The sequence below is a fragment of the Aptenodytes forsteri genome, unplaced genomic scaffold (assembly GCF_000699145.1).
Source record: "Aptenodytes forsteri isolate BGI_AS27 unplaced genomic scaffold, ASM69914v1 Scaffold61, whole genome shotgun sequence".
NCBI classification, from domain to species: Eukaryota; Metazoa; Chordata; class Aves; order Sphenisciformes; family Spheniscidae; genus Aptenodytes; species Aptenodytes forsteri.
Window position 1 is genome coordinate 180,814 of NW_008794443.1, and position 20,486 is coordinate 201,299.

At 43.7% G+C, this 20,486-nt stretch overlaps 1 protein-coding gene across 6 annotated transcripts in view; it reads left to right on the forward strand.

Annotated features, from left to right (window-relative positions):
- EIF4G3 (eukaryotic translation initiation factor 4 gamma 3) overlaps positions 1-20,486 on the forward strand; it is a 108,247-nt gene that overhangs the window by 18,231 nt on the left and 69,530 nt on the right. For 5 of the 6 annotated variants that reach the window (XM_019474752.1, XM_019474751.1, XM_019474747.1 and 2 more), the window contains 2 exons: positions 8,480-8,575; positions 13,798-13,830. In XM_019474752.1, coding sequence (XP_019330297.1) covers positions 8,546-8,575; positions 13,798-13,830 — 63 coding nt within the window. In that variant the 5' untranslated portion in view covers positions 8,480-8,545. The remainder of the gene's footprint in view (positions 1-8,479; positions 8,576-13,797; positions 13,831-20,486) is intronic. The other variant, XM_019474748.1, reaches the window with a different exon arrangement.

Genomic DNA, 20,486 nt, shown 5'->3' on the forward strand with positions numbered 1-20,486 from the left:
TTGGTTTAATCGTTGCTGTGCTATTTCTAAAGCTGTATAGCTGGGATAATTCACAGTAGTGTGAGAATATGCTTTTATGCATTATTTGAGAGGGTACTGTGTAGAAGAGCCTGAAATGAATAAATTTAATAATTCAGGCTTCTCCATCATCGTTTGTAATATTTGCAGATGAGCTGGTTCTATATATTACTATATATTAAGGGAAGTGATCGTGCCCCTGTACTCGGCACTGGTGAGGCCGCACCTCGAATACTGTGTTCAGTTTTGGGCCCCTCACTACAAGAAGGACGTTGAGGTGCTGGAGCGTGTCCAGAGAAGGGCAACGAGGCTGGTGAGGGGTCTGGAGAACAAGTCTGATGAGGAGCGGCTGAGGGAACTGGGGTTGTTTAGCCTGGAGAAAAGGAGGCTGAGGGGAGACCTCATCGCTCTCTACAACCACCTGAAAGGAGGTTGTAGCGAGGTGGGGGTCGGTCTCTTCTCCCCAGTAACAAGCGATGGGACGAGAGGAAATGGCCTCAAGTTGTGCCAGGGGAGGTTTAGATTGGATGTAAGGAAAAATTTCTTTACTGAAAGAGTGGTGAAACATTGGAACAGGCTGCCCAGGGAAGTGGTGGAGTCCCCATCCCTGGAGGTATTTAAAAGACGTGTAGATGAGGCACTGAGGGACATGGTTTAGTGGGCATGGGGGTGTTGGGTCGACGGTTGGACTCGATGATTTTAGAGGTCTTTTCCAACCTTCATGATTCTATGATTACAGATAGACATTACAGATACTACAGATTTTTTTCCTACCATACTCAAATTACTCACATTATACAAGTCATGGCAGACAGCAGCTTCGAAGTCGTCTGTGACCCTGTTCTGCTGACTGCAGGGCACACCAGGAAAGAAAAAAAAAAAAAGGATAGATTTGAATCATCTAGTTACCAAAATAGTAATAAAAATCAACTATGTTCAAAAGAAATCTTGGAGCTGAGTAATGTCATGTTTGTGTTCAGATGCAGGAACTAACCTGAGATGGTTGCAGCACAGGTTTCCAGGTATTGTAGTGACATTGGTACAGGTCCAAGGGAATGCTTTTTGATGTGTCAAGCGCGGTTCGCTCCTGCAGGATTTCTGTGAGCTCTTTTGGCACTTATTTCTCTTTCCTCGCAGGACTTTATTGCTTGTACCTGCAGCCATTGGGAGGGCTGCTGAAATAATGTAGGTGTTATGTTTTTGTTGTGCATTTGTCGCCAAGGTGGGTGTTTCTAGCTCGATAACGTAACCCTGAGCAAAACTGAGATTGGAGGGGCAGAGAGACACTGAGGTCTCGTGTGCCTGTTTTGGCTTCTCATGGTGTTAATTTGTGAGTGCAGGTGGATTAAAAGACCTAATTCTTTGCTATCTGAGCTCTTCCCACAGGTTGCTAACTCCACGGTGAGGTAGCTGAATCCTGGGCATCTCCAGAGATGCCACTGTTGAGAGCTCAGTAACATAGTTAAAAAGTATTTTGTTTTGTCCATTGAAAACATCCTAATTTGAGGTCAAAAGCTGCTTCACCTCCAGTTCAGTCACCTCTGCTGCGGGTGCTGCAGCCCCTGGGAGGACAGCAAGAGCGGGAACCTCTTCATCCCTTTCACTTGATGCTACCGGTGTTCATAAGTCAGCACCCAGATGGAAAAATGAGCCTTTTGTTTGCAGCGTGTCTTGTAGGCGGTAGTTGTAGGAGATTCTGGGCTGTTCTCGGATGCTCTCGCTGTAGCTGTTACAGAATCATAGAATAGTTTGGGCTGGAAGGGACCTTTAAAAGTCAGTTATCTCGGCCTTGCAATAATATTGCTTTTCATATCAGATTAAAAAAAAAAATCTTGCTGTAATTTGGAAGTTTTAAACACTTTCACAGTCACTTGAAGCCAGCACCACTGCTGAAAGAGCACAGGAACAGGAGCAAACCGCTTGGGTTTGGGGGAAGACAGGACAGCTGCTTCTGCCGACGCTGTGAGTTCGTGCTGATACACACCTTTCGTAAAATTGGGGCCATTCAGAAAGCAAAGCTTGGGGAAAAAGAAAGGTGCTGGCTTTGTAGGAGGAGCAGTCTGAAGAACTGCTGTTCTGGTGTGCGCTTGCCTGCGGGTGAGTTTATTGGGTAGAAATGAAGATACAGGTTTTAAATTATAATCCGCTTACTTTTTAAGAGCTGAATGCTGAGAGATTTGCGCTTATTGGGCGCTGCACGGTTGCAGTCGTTTAGGTAGTACAGTGATTCGATTTCAGGCTGTGGGAGGGCAGAGCAAACCCAACTCAACAAATAAACGATGATTCAGAATTAAAAGCCGCATCCTTGCTGGCACCATCCTTCCACGCTTGTGAACCAAGTGATGGTTTATGCTGCTGCTGCAGGGAATTTCTTCACCTGCATCCGAGGCCAAATTCCTGCTGTCCAGGCCAGTGACCCAGGGGAAAACTTTCTAAGAGGCTCTAAGAGCAGCCTCAAGGGCTGGTGCATCAACACAGCCTGTCCCGCGCTCCCTGTCGTGGTTTTCCTTGAGGAAAATAGTTCAGCAGCTGGAAGGAAAACTGAGTCCGGTTGTTAAAAATGGGGATATAAAAAGGAAACACCCACGCAATGATCTTGCCGATGACTCTTGTAGTGCTCTCTCCTGTACGTTGTTCCAGGGGCAGCTGCATTTTGTGTCAGGTAGCTTGTATAAATAAGAACTTATAAATTTAGGGACAGGACCCCTCAGTATAAAGTAGACTGAGTATTACTCTAAGTGCCCACCTGGTGTAGCTTTAATCAATATTTGCCATTTAACTGGGTCAGTGAATGTCTTGGTAAAAGACCACTGTTGTGCAGAAATACGTTTACATCCAGAGAAATGTGTGTGGTTTTGTTTGGGGGCAGAGATGGATCTTGCAACAGTTTTATCCTGTTTCCATCTGATGCATGTTTTTGATATTTTACATCTCAACATAAAACGGTTAAAAATCTTTTTGAAAGTCCATGTGGTGGCACTTTCAGTAAGCTTTTAGCTGGGTACTCTCTGTTTGTGGGTGTAGTGAGCTGAGCGCTCAAATGGGATATAAACCACTATGGCAAGGTACATATTTTTTATTCACATGGAAGAATTGCATTGCTTTCTGTTGTGGCCATGCACGAAAAATGGCCTTTGGGGTTGCTCCAGGATAGCCGAGGGCTGCCTTTGGCCCCAGCACGCTTTGTATTGTTATAAAATGTTTTGCTTACGCTGTCATGTTCCTCCCAAAGAGATTAAAGCTTTTTGCTAGCATTCAGCGGAGTTTCAGCTCACCCCCGACAGGAACGTGGTCACTGCGTTGGTGTTACTGGGAGGTAACTGGAAGTCCGAAGGTTTTCTCACCCAAGGTCACAGCGATAGCAATGGTAATAGAGGGGCAAGCTCCTGAGTCACGGTCATGTGTTGGAACTACAAGACCATTTCTCCTCCTCGTATGTAACTTTAGTAAATATAGACCCAGCCAAACTTCTTCCCTAAGTCAAGAGAGGATTCAAGAAACGGCGACAGGGCTTAACCCCTTCCCACACCAAACCCAACCACGCTGCCGAAGGCAGAAAGCTCAGCAAGTGACACTTTTCTGCCTGGGGATTTAAGAGTTTTGTTCCAAAAAAAAATTTCCACCAGCTGCGGGAGGCAGAGAGCTGTGTGACTCAGCTTTTTCTGAACCTGATGTGTGTACTTTGCCTGTTTATTCCCAGTACAGTCAGTACCGAGGGAGTCATGTTACGCAGCAGGCTCAGTGTTTATTAACCAGCTCAGAAACTGATCTAAGAATAACTTTTTTCATTTGTTTTGCTGGTAGTGATTATTTTATTTTTTTTTTGCTTCACGCAGTCAGCAGCCCAAGGTGGAAACTGCACAGAAGACGGATAGAAAGGGTTTTCCCCAGCAAGTTGTGGGAATACATAAACACACAACTATTATCACCTTCCCCCCATGAATAGCCACATCTGAAATATAAAATCACTAAGATGAAAGCTTTAGGGGAAGCAAATTGCTCTGCCTTGAAAGTGGAGCAGCTCAGCAGCCATCCGTTCTGTTCCAGCTCGGGGTGCTGCAATTATTTGAACTTCAGGGATTTCGATGCCAGCATTTAGATGCTTCTGAACCAAAATTTTTATACAGAGCGATATTTGCTTCCCTGCCTTCCCCTCCGTGGTAGTTTATTTAGGAGAATTTTGGAGCATTTCCTCGCTGATCTCTTCGTTTGCTCACCTCATCCTCAGCATTTCAGCCACGGTGCATAAAAGCCACATCTTTCCAGCGTGACTGCATGTGATTATATTACTTTGTGTACCTATTTAGATGCTTGGCACAGAAAAAAGTCCTTTTGACAGATGAATAGATGCGATACTTTTAATCAGCTGACTTGTCTGAAAAGCAATGGAGTGCTGTGATTTATTCTGTTGGATGTTTTGATCGTTTATTTAGGCTACCATGTACTTATATGTGAACTTAGTACCTGCAGAAATTTATAAAGCACTTCTTTTCCCCCCCTTTTTTCCCCCCCATTATGGTTTTAACACAAATACCAGTTAAGGCATACCTGCATCTGGTTTGAAGCATGCCGAGCAGAAGCACTTGTTGTTGTGTAATAGTTGTGAAACATGTTTATTTAGGTGATGTTTGTTGTCTTCAGTGGGATTTATTGCACTCGTTCCTCAAGGCTGCAGTTGTGAACCTAGCACCCGGAGCGGTCGTCGCGGTTAGAAACAGCACTGGCTGTCCAAAATTACCTTGTTTTGATGACAGCTTAATAGCAGAAAACCTGCAGTAGCTGCTATTTAAGCCTTCATATGCTTTTTTCTTTATTTATAACTTAATGCTGTACTTACTCTGATAGGGTTTAAATACTAAAGCAAATTTAACACTAGATTGCGTTGTCTTGCATTTGCCCCTCAGCCCTACTAGTGTCAGAAATGACATCTGTCATCAATGAGGTGGCTGTCTTTGGCACTGTATTTAAAAATGCCTGCTTTAGAGTCTTTTTCCTAAAGCTCTCAGTTTTTTAGGCTTAGTGATAGCTGCACTTCCTTTCTTTCAAATTTCCTTTTGCTTGGGTGATTAAAATAAAACTCGGGCTGTTTTGGAGGTGTTTGGGTCGGTGCTACTTTGGGGGTAGCATGGAAGCAATATCTGACTTAGGCTTTGTTCTGTTGCATGCAAGTTAAGCCTGAAGAAAACATGTTTCATGAGCCTGAGGAAGGGGGAGAGTCGCAGAAATTTTCCTCCCGTGTTGCTGAGATGCGACGGGAGCAGCAGTTGAAACTGTCTGGGGTAGGGTCTCTTCTCTTGAGATGCATAGCTGGAGGCACAAGGAGCTGGTGATCAGCTGGTCGGCTTATGAACTGAGCGTTCATAATATTTCCCGACACAGTCACCTACCGTGCGTGCTCGCTGCTGTCTGGTAGGACATGAAGAGTAGCATCAGGACCCTTTGCAAGGTGCGTGGACTGACAGAGAAAGCTGCTGATCCTCCAAGGGCAGAAGCTTTAATCTCATGTTGGGCAGAGATCCCAGATGCAGAAAGTCAAGCAGCAAGATACTACAAATGCAGGACAACTTCTCTAGCTTGTGGACAAAAAGGTACCAGAGTTTCCCCGCGTCTCGTTAGTGCTTGATTATTCTATGCCGTGCTGCGATTGCTCATTGCTATGGTGTCATTACTGCCGTGAGATATGGTACATACTGTTTATTATACAGCATTGACACGAACAGCTCAAGCAGAATCACACTTGTCAAATAAAAGGGGAAAACATTTGATGCTGCATCTGACATCTCAAAAAATTAGAAGACTTCTTGCAAATTAGTTGTTAACATGAATTAGAGGTTTTGCCAGTGGTAAGAAGGGAAGGAAGCACTGGCTGGAGAGGATTAGATCAAATGAGCTCCTGGAGAGGAGGGGCAGCGGAAAACCTGCCCTGCTTACCTGCCAGAGGCTGCTGCTTCCATAGCAGGAGCTGATTAAAACATTTAATTGCTCTTGAACCAGAGTCTTTTCTGCTGTATTGATATAAACTACTGCAGAACCACATTCTTCAGCTAAATATTCTACCAAGTGTGCTTTGGCGTCTGCAATCACAGCAAAGATCTAGTGATATACTTGGAGACATAAGTTTTTGACCCAAAAAGCGATGTGAAAATCAAGTAGAAAATAACAGAACGTCCTGCTTAGTTAGCTTGTGTAGTAGGAGCACTGTCCTTAAGTGTCTGTGTATTCGTGTTTAAGTTTTGCTCTTTGATGATCAGTTTGAGTGTGGTCCCCAAGCAGGATCAGGAGGTACTGCAGCAGTAGGTGTTTGGGATGGGACTAGTTTTGGTCTATGCTCAGGCCCCTCCTCCCCTGCCACCATGTTTTGGGTTTTTTGTTTTGGTTTGGTTTTTTTTTTTTTCCTGAGACTGGAAAATTCCTTGGTCGGATTGTCTCTAAACTATATTTTCATTTACCTTGTATTACATTTTGATCAGCAGATTAAGTGGGGATTTTATGTCTAGGGGTGAAAAAGAAGAAAAAAAGAATAACACAGAGACCCCAGCTGTCTTCTAGACGCTCTGCAAGGCACAGGACACTGGTCAGTGTGTGCTGGGGCACTTGCTGGTAGATGTCTTTCAGTGATCAGATGTACTAGGTGCTCTTCCAAAATAAGACGTGTTCTTGCTCCAAAACCATCCTACATTTGCTCATCTTGAACAGCCTGAAGAGGCTGAGCTGCGGTAAGGTCTGTGACTCTGCTGTAGGACTCAGCCTGGGCGGTGAGAAGTAAATACGTGCCTTACCCAATGGCATACTGTTATGCCCACTTTATTTTGTAAGAAAAAACTCTTCTTAAATTGCTTTCTTTTCCTTAAAAGCGTACATCCTTCATCTTGTAAGGACTGGTTGACTCTCCCTTGAAAGCCAGAACGTGCCTGATTATACTTGGCGTAGTTTGCTAATTCAGACTTGGAAGTTTTGCAGGCTTCAGGACTGAGTTTCTAGAAACAGCACGTTTTGTGTTGTTTCTACACCACTCCTTGAGCTATTTGCCTAAAACAGAGCTTCAGGCTTTATGCTGGATCACCTCTCTTGATAGCTGAAGTTTTATAAGTTTCTTTTTTCTTTCTTTAATACAAACAGGTTTGGCCTACCAACTCAGTTTTATTGTTTAAAAACTTAATTATTCAAATCAAATATAGCACAGTTCAAATCAAAGATACCCTGAAATGTGCCTGAGGGCTGGTGCAGTGAAACCTTTTCTCTCAATACCACATTACGGACTGAAACGGTTCCCTTTATTCCTTAGACCTGCTCTTGAATTTTAATGCAAGGGCCATGAAGTTCAAAGATGAGAAGGGATTCTTCAGCAAGGCTTGCGGTGTGAACGTATCATAATTCTGTGTACAGAGATGTATTGCAATGTTTTTAAGCATATCCTCTCCCACAATCTGTAAAGTGAGCCCAAAGACCTTCTCCCAGAGGAGACCCAAGACCTGATGAGCTCCTTTATTCATCAAGTAAATCTGATGGTACGTAGCCAGGAGGTTAGTAAGGACTGTGGTTACCATTAGTAATGCCAATATCCAGAGCTGGCACCACAAGGGATAGACAGTGAAGGGGGAAGAGCTGAGGAGCTGGAGAAGTGGCTTGCGATGGAGTCGTGCAGGAGCTACAGGGCAGCATGTAGAGTTTGGGCTAATTCCTCTTGAAAGCAAAGACTGTTGCAGGCTAGTGGCTGGTTTTTATGCCATTACAATAATAAAAATAAATTTTAAAAAAAAAGGGTAAGTTACAATTTTTTGTTCAAAAAAAAAGGAAAAAGGTGCTCTGAAAAGTTATTTGTAAATGTCTCGTTAAAATGTGTGATCGGCATAACTCTGCAGCTCCAGTTTATTGTTACTTTGGGCAAATAACATGGGGGAGAGCATCTGGTGGTATAAATTGTTATAGCCCATTGAAATCAGTGGGACTATGAAAAAGTTACACAACCCATGGTCTGCCTTACATCTGTAACGATTTTGGGCCGTTTCATTGTGCTGCACACACTTTAAAGCAGCAGTGACTTGTATTACATGCATTCGAGCTTGTTTCTTGTCGTTTGTCTTATTTTGGAGCATTTATCAGCAATACCTGCAGTTCCAGCTTTCCTTGTAAACAGGTTCAGAGGAGGCTCTTGGAAAGTACGTGGCGGGGAGTTTGGACAACACAGGGTTTCGGTAACACAGGGTTTCGGTGACACGATGTTGTGTTGACGTGCCTCTTCGCTATGTTTTCCGCTGCGGCGCTTGGGGAGCTTAGGGTAGTGTTGATAAATTGGTTGGGTCCTTGACGGAGAAGGCGTTCTCCATCGCAATCACCTATGTCGTCTTTATCTCAACGTTAATCAGCAGTCCATCTGATAACGTGTCCAGTTCCTATCTTTTGGGATGAATCAGTTGATACGGTCTTTTTTTTTTTATTTACTTTTCTTGTTCCCTGGCAGGCTCCTTACCCCTCAGGACAGAATGCAGCTCCAACCACGTTGGTGTACCCTCAAGCCCCTCAAACAATGAACACCCAGCCTCAGACCCGCTCACCGGTAAGGGAGCCCATGTTTGCATTATCTTATGTTCTTTCTTCCTCATTTGTGTGTTTCTCTGTGTGTATGTGTGTGTCTATAGCACTTGGCTGGTTCTCTGGAAAGCGTGTTTTACTGAACCGGAAGCACGTTCCAAATGCCAAATCTTGACTGAATTTTTCAGACATTGTCCTGGTAGGATAATTTTCCTTTTGAAGTGGCTTATCAGAAAAAAAGCGATGGAGGGATTCTCATCTACGTTCAAATAACACAATTTTATTTTTAGCATAGTTGCTTTCAGGTTCACTTCATTTTAGAGTTTAGATTCATTACCAGAATCTTTCTCTTTTCTTCATTTTTTTTTTTTTTTTTTTTCCCCCCTTTAAGGAAGTATTTCGTAAAGTGATAGACCAAAGATCAGTAAATGAAACCGATTCTCTGCAGCAGCACTCAGTCTCCAGTGGCCTCTGGGCACTACTTCTGAATCAGTGCCACTGGATCAGTTCTAACCATTTACTGCCTAGCACCCTGTAGGCGCTCACGCATTTAACGTAGAGCTTCTGTGTACCCAGATCTTTTTGTGGTAAGCTCCTTTTTCATCCAACTTTAGGTTTGATTGTCCTCCGTAATCTTTTTTTTTTTTTCTTTTTTCTTTTTTTTTTTTTTTTGGTGTATTGTAATACTGCTCTGCTGTTGTAGGACTTTGGTTCCCCAAACCAGGCTCTTTTTGGGGAATCTCTGCTCATAGTGCAGTTCCACACAATGCTAGGAGACCCTCCTAGGGCATCAGTTGCTTAGCCCAGCTTCCAGAGGCATGGTAGCTTACCGTCACGATGTCTCAAGCCTCGGCCAAGGGAGCAGCAATCCCTGCGCCTCTTGCAAATCCACATCTGCGTCATAACGCTTTCAGGTTACCTATAAAACCACTGCACCGTTCCCAGCACTCTTCTCTTTTTAGAGTAAGATGAACGCTGCTGAAGCGTGGCAACTGAAAGCCTCCAAGACAGAAGTCTTCTGTTTGTCCACATAACAGGTATATATATACACACAGGGCGAGCTTTCCCCCCGTGTGCAGCCGCACCGATGCGCTTGCCCCGCTTCTGGAGGTTTCACCTCCAGGGGATTCGCAGGAGGGTTAGTTCTGAGGCCCCTTAACCTCTGTGTTGATGCACGAGCCAATTAATGCCAGTTTTGATGGAGTTTCTGTGATGTGGACAGCTGCGAATTTGTAACCGGATCCCCCCCCACACCTCCTTAGTCCCCTGTTCTGATCAGTAGCGCGGGATACTGATGGTAAAAATACTCTTTTTTTCAGTAAGTATAATCATCTTCTTTATCTTTAATTGTTGAAAAGCGCAAAAAAAGTTTATATGGTTAGAACTGGAGCAAAAACCTGACTGAAGAGCTGCATCTCTAAACCAGTTTTTTTGACAGCCCAGCAGAACAGTGCCAATACATTGCACAGACAACTGGAAGAGGAGGAAGGTTTTGGAACAGAGTCCGGTTTACAGGTCCCTGGCTGGAAGAGGCTGGATAAAATACTGCATTGTAAGCAATATAACAAACTGTACTCCTTCTTGCAGGCAATTGTGCCAATGGCACTGTTTTTATTTCTTCCTTTCTTTCTTTATTTTATTTTTTTTTTTTACCACATCTTTTTTGTTGGCTGATCTACGGAAATGCACTGATTTTGCTTCTTTGCTAAAAGCATGAGCTACCGTGGCAGTTTCTGCCAGGTTAAGTGGTGACGCAAGGTCCAAAGTTGAATTGCAGTTGGGAGGGTCTGACCTGGTGTAGGATAGAGACCAAGGCGACTTTGGGCTTGCTGCTCAACAGATAATGGCTTCAGGAAATTTGGCCGGAAAATGTGTCAAATTGTAGGGTTTTGGCCCCGTTATTGAGGAGGTATCGAGGAAGAATTTGTCTGCAGTTGTCAGCCATTTTTCTAGTTTGTTTGGTTTTTTTTTTAAACTCTCCTGTATGCAGTTTTTGCCATCTGCTCTGCTAGTGACCATTTCCACCCCCATTACTAAAAGCCGCACCCATAACATCTCATTCCACCTCCCCACCCCAAAACAAATGCAAGGCTAGCCCAGTCCTGAACTACTCTTGCATTTTGTTCTGGGCTTGATTTACCTTTTTTTTTTTTTTTTAAATTATTATTTTTTTAATTTATTTTTAACTGTCTTTTTTTGGTGGTGAGGGGAGGGTGAAGAGGGGACGAGGAAGGTGGCAGGATGTCTTAGCCATCCCTAGGCTTCTGTAGCACAGTCCCGTCCGTCACGCAGCTGGTACGGCTGGTGTTGGGTAGGTAGGCTGTTGCACTAACGAGGTTGATCCTAACCCCGCTTCCTCGAGCAGCCGGAGCTTCCTCCATCCTGTTTCTGCATCCAAGGGCCATTGGCAATTGCACGGTTCAGGCTTTTCTGTTCCTTCCAGGACAGCTGCCTTTGCAATCCAACTGGCTTCATGTTTTCTCCCTGTTAGCATCGTAGCATCACTCTGATAGCGAGAATTTCAAAGTGCAGCTCCAGCTGGGGGAAGGAAAACGAAATCAGAGTCATTCAGCACTACTGAAAGTTATCCGTTAGCTCTTGCCGATGCCAGCCCCGAGCACCAGGTGATTTTAACACAAACTGTCCGATTCTAGGAGGTCTGCCAAAAAACCCGTGATCGGAGAGGGTGTTTGAGCCATCCAGAAGTGGTTATTTTCAGAGAGGCTCGAGGCGTGCCAGCTCAACATCAGCAGATAGAGAACGTGCCCCGCTGTCCACAAAGCAGTGAGCAGGACTGTAAAGAGTGTGGGTGGCAGAAATGTTGGACCCAGGTTTCATAAAGAAGTTTTCCTTTCTATCTACTACCTTCGTTGGACAGAGGAAAAAAAACCCAAAGTCTCTATTTTAATCCGAGCCAGCAGTGACTACAGTTTGTTCTGTTGCTTACAGCTACTAATAGGAATAAATCCTATCAACCTGAATTATTTAAAAAATTAATAATTAAAAAAATCAATAGCCAATGGTGACCAGTGCAAAGCGGTTTAGGGTATTTTTCACTAACTTTGAGGTTTTGTTTTATTTTTTTTTTTTTTTTCTTGTAACGCATATTACTTTTCACCATGGAATAAACTTTAGCTTCTTAAGATGTAAGCTTCCAGCTCTTGTTTTAAACACAGTGAGAACAAATCTTTTCTGTGGAACAGGGATAAGAGAGGTACTTCGGCCCTGAAGTTAAGCAACGCAAGGTTTTTGCACCCCGTCATTCTCTTTTTGATTACTTTTTTTCACTGGTGTGTAACATGGAGTGTGTAGCCCCGCCGGAAAGGCTTGTGTCAGCCCTTCCAGGGTAAGCTTTGTTCCCTTTTCTCGAACACAAGACATGTGATCTGTTTTTGAGGAGTTCTTTCTTTAGGAAAATAAGGACTTGAAGTGCATTCACCTCCCGAGACTCGTCCAGGTGCCCGTTTCTCATCGCTGTAGGACCCATCGGCAGAGCCACTGTCCTCTTCACACCCTGAGCCTTGGGAGGACGCTGAGAGTCTTTGAGTGTTTCTGTCCTGCGGTTGCTACTAAAATAGAAGTTTTAGCTCTTCGGTCTTACAAGATGATCATGCTTTGCTTTTTTTTCTTTAATGTAAGGCTTAGAGAAAATTTTCAAGCGTGGGAAAACACTCTCTCTGGTGAATCAGTGCAGGTCATTCTTTATAAACTCTTGTACTAGAAATAGGTCTGCGTGTGCATACTTTCTCGTTTCTGAAGGTTTTTATGACTTCTACCTTCACCTCATCGTGACACTTGGATGAGAAGGAATCTATAAAAGCCGGTATTAGTAGACTAGTTCTTGGAAGTCTTAAATATAGGCAATTAAAATGTTTATGAAGGAAAAAATCAGCTGGACCAGTGAATATTTATACTTCGCTTCTCATGTTTGATGGCAGTAAAATAGCTGGGAGGTAGGGCTGCAAGTGAACCCCGGTCCCCTTTTTCTTACTGAAAAAACCCTCTTATTAAGAAAATCAATAATTAGTAGCCAGTTTTGATCACTCTTCTCAGGCAGAAGGTAAAATGTACTGAGTCCCTGTAGTATGAATTAGCAGAGGTGGACTATACCGTGTGCTTCGGCACGTACCGTATGTTGCTAAGCCATCACAACTAGCAACAGGTAGAGGCATGCGGTGGGTAAAAAGCCACCATGGGATCTAGTTTCATTTGCTCCGTTTAATTATTGGAGCTGTTATCAATAGATTTATCTGCTCTCATCGTGGAGCTCTGCTGATTACACTGAGAATTAAGGGTTTAAAGACCTATCTCGGCTTCTGGAGGAGGATACCTTGTCATCTTTATTTCTATTTTCCATTTCTTGCATTCATTTTTATTTCTATTTTAACAATCAGTTACTTATTGGGAAATGCTTTTAATGTTTACTGAGCATGTCACATTCTGATTACTTTCCTCCGTGTGTAACCCAAGTGGGTGGGAAGTGATTTAGTAACCTGAGCTCAGGGCTGGGAACCAGGACCTCCTGTACTCCAGCCAAACTCTACCGCTGATGCCTTCAGCTCCCCGGGGACATCACGGGTTAACCTGTCTCCTTCGCTTTCGGATGGGGGTGACAAATCCAAATCAGTAAGGAGGGTTATATTGTGATCGTTATGGGGGAAAAAAAAAAAGCTGAAAACGAAATTGCACTGTGTATACGTGCAAAGAGTTGCTGATCTTTGCCTTGCAGGGAATTTCCCGCAGCCCCCTCGCCGGCAGGACACTAGCTGTGCCTACCTGGCTCTTAACTCTCTCCAGCCATGAGTCTCCATCCTCTGCTCCCACCAAATATTTGGAACGGCTCTGAGTCCAGCTGCTTTAACAATTTACCTCCACCTTAAACAGTTTAAAATCTCCACTGCTGCTTGGTTTAAGTTGTTTTTTGGTTTGTTTTGGTTTTTTTCCCAGGCGGGATAAAAAAATGCCTGCATTCATACACTAGAATGCCTTTAAAATAACTGGCAGCTTTGGCTGTTTATCTCCCAGCTCTCGAGCGGCACACTTCCCCCCGTAGAGATGTTCTCAGTACCTGTCTGTCACTGTCCTTCAGCAAAGCTTTTGACTGTTTTGTGGTTGATTTTTTTTTTTTTTTTTTTTGTGGTTTTTTTCTCGTTTATTTTGCATAGAGTGTGACATTTTGGTTTTGTTGTGGTGTTTCTGACTCTTTGTGCCTTTCCTTTTGTGTTTGTTTCTCCCGCCTTTCCTCAGTTTGCAGCGGGGCCTCGACCTGCCCATCACCAGGTACAGTACCCTGCCCCTTCATTATCATCCTAAACTAATTGGCTGGGGGAGGCGGGCGGTTGGAGGTGGGTCACCCACTAACTCAGAACGAAGGCTCGCTTCGGAAACCAGCCCTGTTAGATACTAGCACATGCATAACCCTGCTAACAAGCTGCCTGCAACGCACAGTAACACTTAATTCTCAATTGGTGTCACTGCACTCATTAACCACCCCACTTAACGCCGTTTCCATAGGAAAGGAGAACCTGTAGAGATCGTTGCCAGGTATTCGTGAGATTTGCTTGCCTTTTCAAGTCGCTAGAAACTTTGCCGAATATTTCCCAAACTAGTCAGTGGATTAAGTTGCCTGAGCTGAAGATGTCAATGAGAACCGGGCATTCACATCCCTGAGAAATTCCTACTTTTCAAACTCGGAGCAAGGCAAATGACTTTCCAATTCATACGTTTCCTGTGTGATACGCCTGGTTATCTGTTATCATTACATTGCTTAATGTTGTTTTTACTCACCCTATGAAAGCCAAACGTTTAGGAATCTTTGTAGCATTCCTGTTGCATGACTTGGACTTTGTAAGGAACCACTTAATTGAGAAGAATGAAAATTAGGAATAGCGCTGGCTCATGAAACTCATGGGCAGCTCTTATGAGGGTGGCAGAAATACCCAGAGGACCTCTTCAGCGTCAGGACAGATGCACAGGGCCCTTCTGTCCTAGTCAAGGTGTCCGAAGTTGTCTTTTCTGTCAACTCCTACATTCATCTTTGCCAAAACCCTTTTCCCCTGGGGACTGATTTTGCTGCTTCTCGTAGCTTTTGAGGGGACAGAAGTGGCGCTGATGGGTGGAAAAGAGGAGGAGAGGCATGACAAGTGCAGGAAAGGTCTCCCAGATTCGGTTGTTTCCGTGTCACTCTTCCTTCACTTGGCTTGGAAGGAACAGGTTATTTCCACCAAGTTAACACGAAAAGAAAAATCCCATTAACTGCGGTGATGTCGGGACAGGGGCTTAAGTCACAGAAGGTTTGTTCCAGGAGAATTATTTTGTTCTCACTTCGCTCCTGTTAGTCTGAGCCGTTTAATACTGTAGAGATGAGCACCTTTGGGAAAGTACTGTCTCAGGAGAACAGGTAAGTGTGTTAAGTGGGCACAGACACCCAGAAAAGCTGATAATCTTTGTTCCTTCCACCTCAGAGAGCAGCACGGAGGCAGGCACCCTTCCAGAGCAGGACAAAAAAAGGCTTAAAAAGTAGAATGAGGCATTTGCACTTGTTTGCTCGCAGGCAAATGTCATGTGAGAGACAGAGAGAGAAATTATTTTTGTGCGTGGCACAAAAGGGATTGCATTGACAGGCAGTGGTGGAGGAATGTTTGCAGGATGACTGGGCAACATAGGGAATGACAGAATTAGTATCTTGTTTAGATGCTTTTGTTCTTGACCTTAACTTCAGGTCTGTGTTTATATTACGCGATACCGAAAGTGCATTGCTGTTCAGAAACTCATTAGTTCTTTCATAGGTCGTTACTAAGGCAAATTATATATTCAGTGTGAGCCATTTAATATCCTTACAAAAATTGCTGAACTCACTGCGAGCAGATTTTGGACTACGAGTCTCGAGGCAGTGCAGCCTTGGGGGAAACGATTTCAGCGCTTGGTGGCTTTACTGGTATGACTCTACCACCAATCTGTCATAACTTGATTTAAAACTTTGGGTTTGGACCCAGTTATGACCCTGCCTGCAGGTTAAAACTCGTAATTTCCAAGTGTTTTCCCGATTTTATCACTACATATTTAACTGTGTTGCAGTTAGATTTTTGACTCTGTTACATCTGAAGTCTGCTTATAATTATCTGAGAGAAGCCGTCACCGTTAGAAAAACATTTCAGGCTTTATTCCCAGTTATATCTGTCACGCGCTGGATCAGGACAGGCACAGAGAAACCTGGGCAGGAGATGAGCTGTTTGTTTCTCTTAATCCAAAACTCAGTCTCTGCCCGTGGTGCGGATTGGGAATGAAGGGAGGGATTTTTGCCACCGACCCGTGCAGGAGGGTCATGGCTGTTGGAGGAAATTCATCCCAAACCCCAGACTTAGAGGATTCTTGAGACCAACATAAATTATTACTCTCATGCGGGAAACCTTTAACATGCTGGAATAGTTAAATTGCATAACATAAGCAACAGGCTTCGAGATTTTGTAACCTAAAAAGTACTAAATAAGTAAATCGACCGTAGCGGTGTTAATATTTGTTGCAACAACATAATGTGCTCTTCTAAGACAGCGGCAGCAAGATAAGGTTTGCAACGATTTCTGTGTCAATCCTGGTGTGATTTTTATTAATATATGCCTCGTATTGATTCTGTGTCTTTTTCAGTCAAATAATGGATTCTTCTTTAATGTTATTCCCTGTAATTATTAGATCTTTAAAGTACTCAAATTAGCATGATTTAAGCACCTGAAGCTGCGTGGCAACTTTATAAGCAATTTTTTTTTTGGATGGGAATGCCTGCCCTGGTGGTTCATAATCAGCTGATGCTATAGAAAGTGTAATCAAACTCTGTATAAGAGAAAAATATTAGAATGAGATTTAGGACGCTATACTAATAGTGGCTGAAGTCAAATGAAAATAGCTGCAGTGGTTTGTATTAGAACTTAAATGTGTATCAGTAATCCTTGATTCCAGTAACACGGCTACCCAAGAAACCGCTGAAAAGTCTCACTTTGTAGGGCCCATTTTCTTCCTCCTATAAAGTGTTTTGTGGCAGTATTATTAAATATACAGTCAACTTGTGTTTTCTCAAAATGCTGTAGCAGACTTAGCTACTACCCTGCCTGGGCTTGCTGCTCTGTTTCCCAATTTGTGGACGGAGCATTTTTTTTTTTTTTTCTTCTTTCTAAGTGAGGCTCTTGAGTCACTTCATTGCTTCTGATCCTCATGAAGCACAATTGAAAATAGCAGTTTTCTTCTAATCTGAAGTCCAAAATGTAGAATAACCCTTAATTTAAGAAGTGACTTCGGGAGCATATGGGTTATTTTAAAATGGATGCTCAGAAGAGGCCAGTGTAATTAAAAACAGAAATAAGAACAAGTATAAACTGAAATGTCATAGTTCCCTTTCTGACTTATAATTGTATTTGAGATTAGTTTGCTGGTTATGGCAGACTAATTTAGTCTGAGGTTGCTGTTGTCGTTTGTTCCAGTTTTAGCTTGGGGTTACTCGAGTTCTTTTGGGTATAGCTTATACAACAGAAAGCTGGGTTTGGCCATGTGCGGTTGTTAAAAAGCCTTGTGATTTGGAGAGGTCAGGAATTTACTCCCTGAGCTGACTCAAGACTACCCATTTTGTAGCTTTTTGGAGTATCTCGAGTTAGAAAGCAGTCGGCAAACGGCTGCCACAGTCATTTCTCAGTCTTCATCCACAAGTGTGGAAAGGAGCTACCAGTTTTAAATCCCATGGTTGATGCCAAAAGGGTTTTTTCCCCCCCATTTTGTCATTTAGTAAATAATAAACCTGGGAAAGTCTGAGGCAGGGGGAAAAACAAGTCTTGTGTTGTGCCCCAAGGGCTGCTACTAGGTTGCTGGTGGCCGCTGGGGAAGCAAGATGTGGACCTGCGGGCTTTCTGCTGCAGCTTCTGCTTCTGGCACCAGATCTTTACGTCTCAAGGCTGCAGCTCCTCAGCCGAGCCCTGGTGCCTGCGTTGAAGTTTGAAAGATCAAATACAATGTGCCAGTTTTCATCTGCAAGTAGACGTGGTTCCTGCTGTATTGCCTGTGCAGACACCTCCTCCTCCCTCTTCCAGGTCAGGGCCGGGTTATCCCACCAGCCTTCTTGGTAGGACCAAAAAGACTAAAAATTAATAACAGGGCTGTCTCAGGGTATGAGAAGCTTAATTGAAGTGGAGAGCTTGGGTGTGCGATTTGATCTGATAGCGTTGATGACAACTTGTTGAACTTTCCTTTTGCTTCCTTTCTCCGCAACCTTCTGCAGAGCTTCGTGGACCCATCATAACTGCCAGCCTTGATCCGATCTAGGAAAAAAATAGACGGGTGCCTATGCACGTTGTGTTTGATGGGCAAAGCTTAGCAGAGATTTATTTTCACTGCTCTTACCGCAAGTTTATTTTTCAGTGAAGCTTTTAGAGTACGGAGGGAGTGCTCCACAGACATGTCACTGGAAGTGATGGCTTAGAAATACAGAGTAAATAGAAAATCAATTAAAATGCAGTGGTGGTTTATCAGAAGGAGGTTGGTGCTCTCTTTGATCATTGATTTTTCTAGATGACAGCCTCTTATCTGGCTGGCCTTCAACAGATTTTTGACACAGGGTCATGAGGGAAGAAAATTAAGCAGAAGACGATGATGGTTAATAAAAGGATGTCGGGGCATGTATATATAAGGAGGGACTAAGAAGTAAGTGGCAGGGTAGTGCTGAGAGGGGTAGGCAGGAGGTTAGTAGTAGATTTCCTTAATATTAGTGTTAATTACTCTGGCACAAATAGCAGGTAGGTGTCTGCAGCAAACTTAATGAGTACAAAGCTAGAAAATGTGGTTAGCACAAGGGTGCTGTGCAAGGAGGACTGGTGTGATGGAAGCAAGGCGTAATCCAGCATTGCAAGGTGCAAGCACTTATACTTCAATGCCAAGGAGAAGTTTTTATTCTGTAAAGTGGGAGCTCCTCGGGTGAAACCACCTGTGCAATGCAATCTTTAGATAAACAACAAAAGTTATTTCCAGTTGAGATAGGGAGTTATTACTGCTGTATTGGGAAGTACTGAGGAAACCCTGTCTGGAGCGTGTGCGCAATTCTGCTTTTTTATTTTCCAGAAAGACTTCCTTGAGCAGGTAGATGAAGGGCCGCTGAGATGATGAGAGCTTATTAAACGGGCAGGCTAAAAGAGTTGAGCTTGAGGCAGCCGATAAAAGCAATGTCTGAGAGGGGTTTACTTGTGCTCTTCTAAGTATATCGGGGGAGCAACCCTAGGAAGGAAGAAGTTAAAGACTCTGTTGCCCAGTAGTACCGACTCCAAGATGATCCAAGAAATTCCTCCCTGGCAGAGTTGGACGGATAAGGGATGGGACCACGACTTGAGGACCACAGCTCAGGTCCTCACTGGTTGCTGAACGACTGTGTAGCAAGTTTCACACTAATTTGACCATCATTAGACATAGCGGGACTTATGTTAATTTTTGAAGGACGTAGTCAAGGAAGGGTTGATGTAACGCAGGGTTTCTATCGGAAGCCTTGCTGTGGCCCAGGGTACCTTCATTCTGGTCCTGAGTGGGTCCTGTATGTTCTCCACTCCAAATCCTGCACTTATTAGAAGAAATAGAGACAAAATATCTCAGATTTTAATCTCCTGGGGTTCTCCCATGGGACGTTGTTAGCATTACTTGAAAATGTTGTCTGTGCAGGCATCCATTTGACCTTGCAAGGTGAATTTTTTAGCAAATCAAGTCAGAATAGTGAAACATTTCTAAGAATGACTTTGAATAGCGCTAGCTTAGCTTTGGAGGGACAGGAACAAGGATGGAGCCTAAAACAGTTTGTCAGCCAGGTGATACTTGTTTTGAACAGTAAAACCCACATACAAATCAGATGCACAGTGCTCTGATGATTCCTGATTTCCTTGAGAATTTTAACGTTACTTACAGGACGTGGAGTAGCTAAAAGTAGTTCAGACTTTGCCAGAGATCTCTGGTTGGCACTTCCAAAAGCTTCTGATGGTCTTGCTGCTTGGAATAATGGATCTGCTTTTCTTCTCACTGAGTCCATCTTCCTTTTAGTAATGAAATCCTCCTCCTTTTTTCTTCATCTCCGGATTTGTGCTACCTCTGCGATGGTGTGGGCAGTGTAGAGTGTTTTTGAGAGGTGGGGTTTTTTAACCTAGAGTTTCCTCATCTGAGGTCCTCCTTCTGCTGTAGAAGAGCTTAGCACAACCATGGTGGTGTTTAATGCCTGATGGAAGAGCAAGCCTGTGCAACACACCACCCGTTTTGGTGCACGGAGCGTGCTTTCCTTCCTTCTGCTACGGCAGGAAAGAGAGCCGGCTTGTGTTTCATGAAGTGGAGTTTCTTAGGTGCCGGTTGCCAGCATCAGAAATGAAAAGCTATCCGTAAACCAGGAGTTTCCATCGCTGTAAGTTTTTCCTCAGTGGTTTCAGTGAGGTTATTAGCAGGTTATGTGGGTGCAGCAGAAACTTGAGGAGCAGGGTTCATGTCCGTGACTCGCACCGGTGGAGGACTCCTGTCTTCTGTGGTGAAGGCTTTTCCGTGCTGGCCTGTGGATGTAGTTACTGTCAGTAGAGAGGCAGGTCTCGCTTCAACCTCCGGCCTGTTTTCACTCCGCATAAATAGAGAATCACAGTGGCTATTGATTTCCTCACCCCCACCCCACTCTGGGGATACTTTTTCTGTAACCTGCTAACAGGTTAGAAATAGTCATTACTGAGTAATTTGCAGTGAAAGAAGAAAGGACTTTTGCACTTTTTGATGTCTTTGGATATTGAAAAATTGCGAAATCTAGTTATTCTCACCCTAAATTCAGCGTGTGCCCTTGTTTCATGCACACTTGTGTAGTTCCCCTGCATCTAGACAGCCACACAATTTTTATTAACGCAGGAGCATGGCAGTGTGTTGCTCTGCTGGTTTTCTTTCTGCACCCTCGC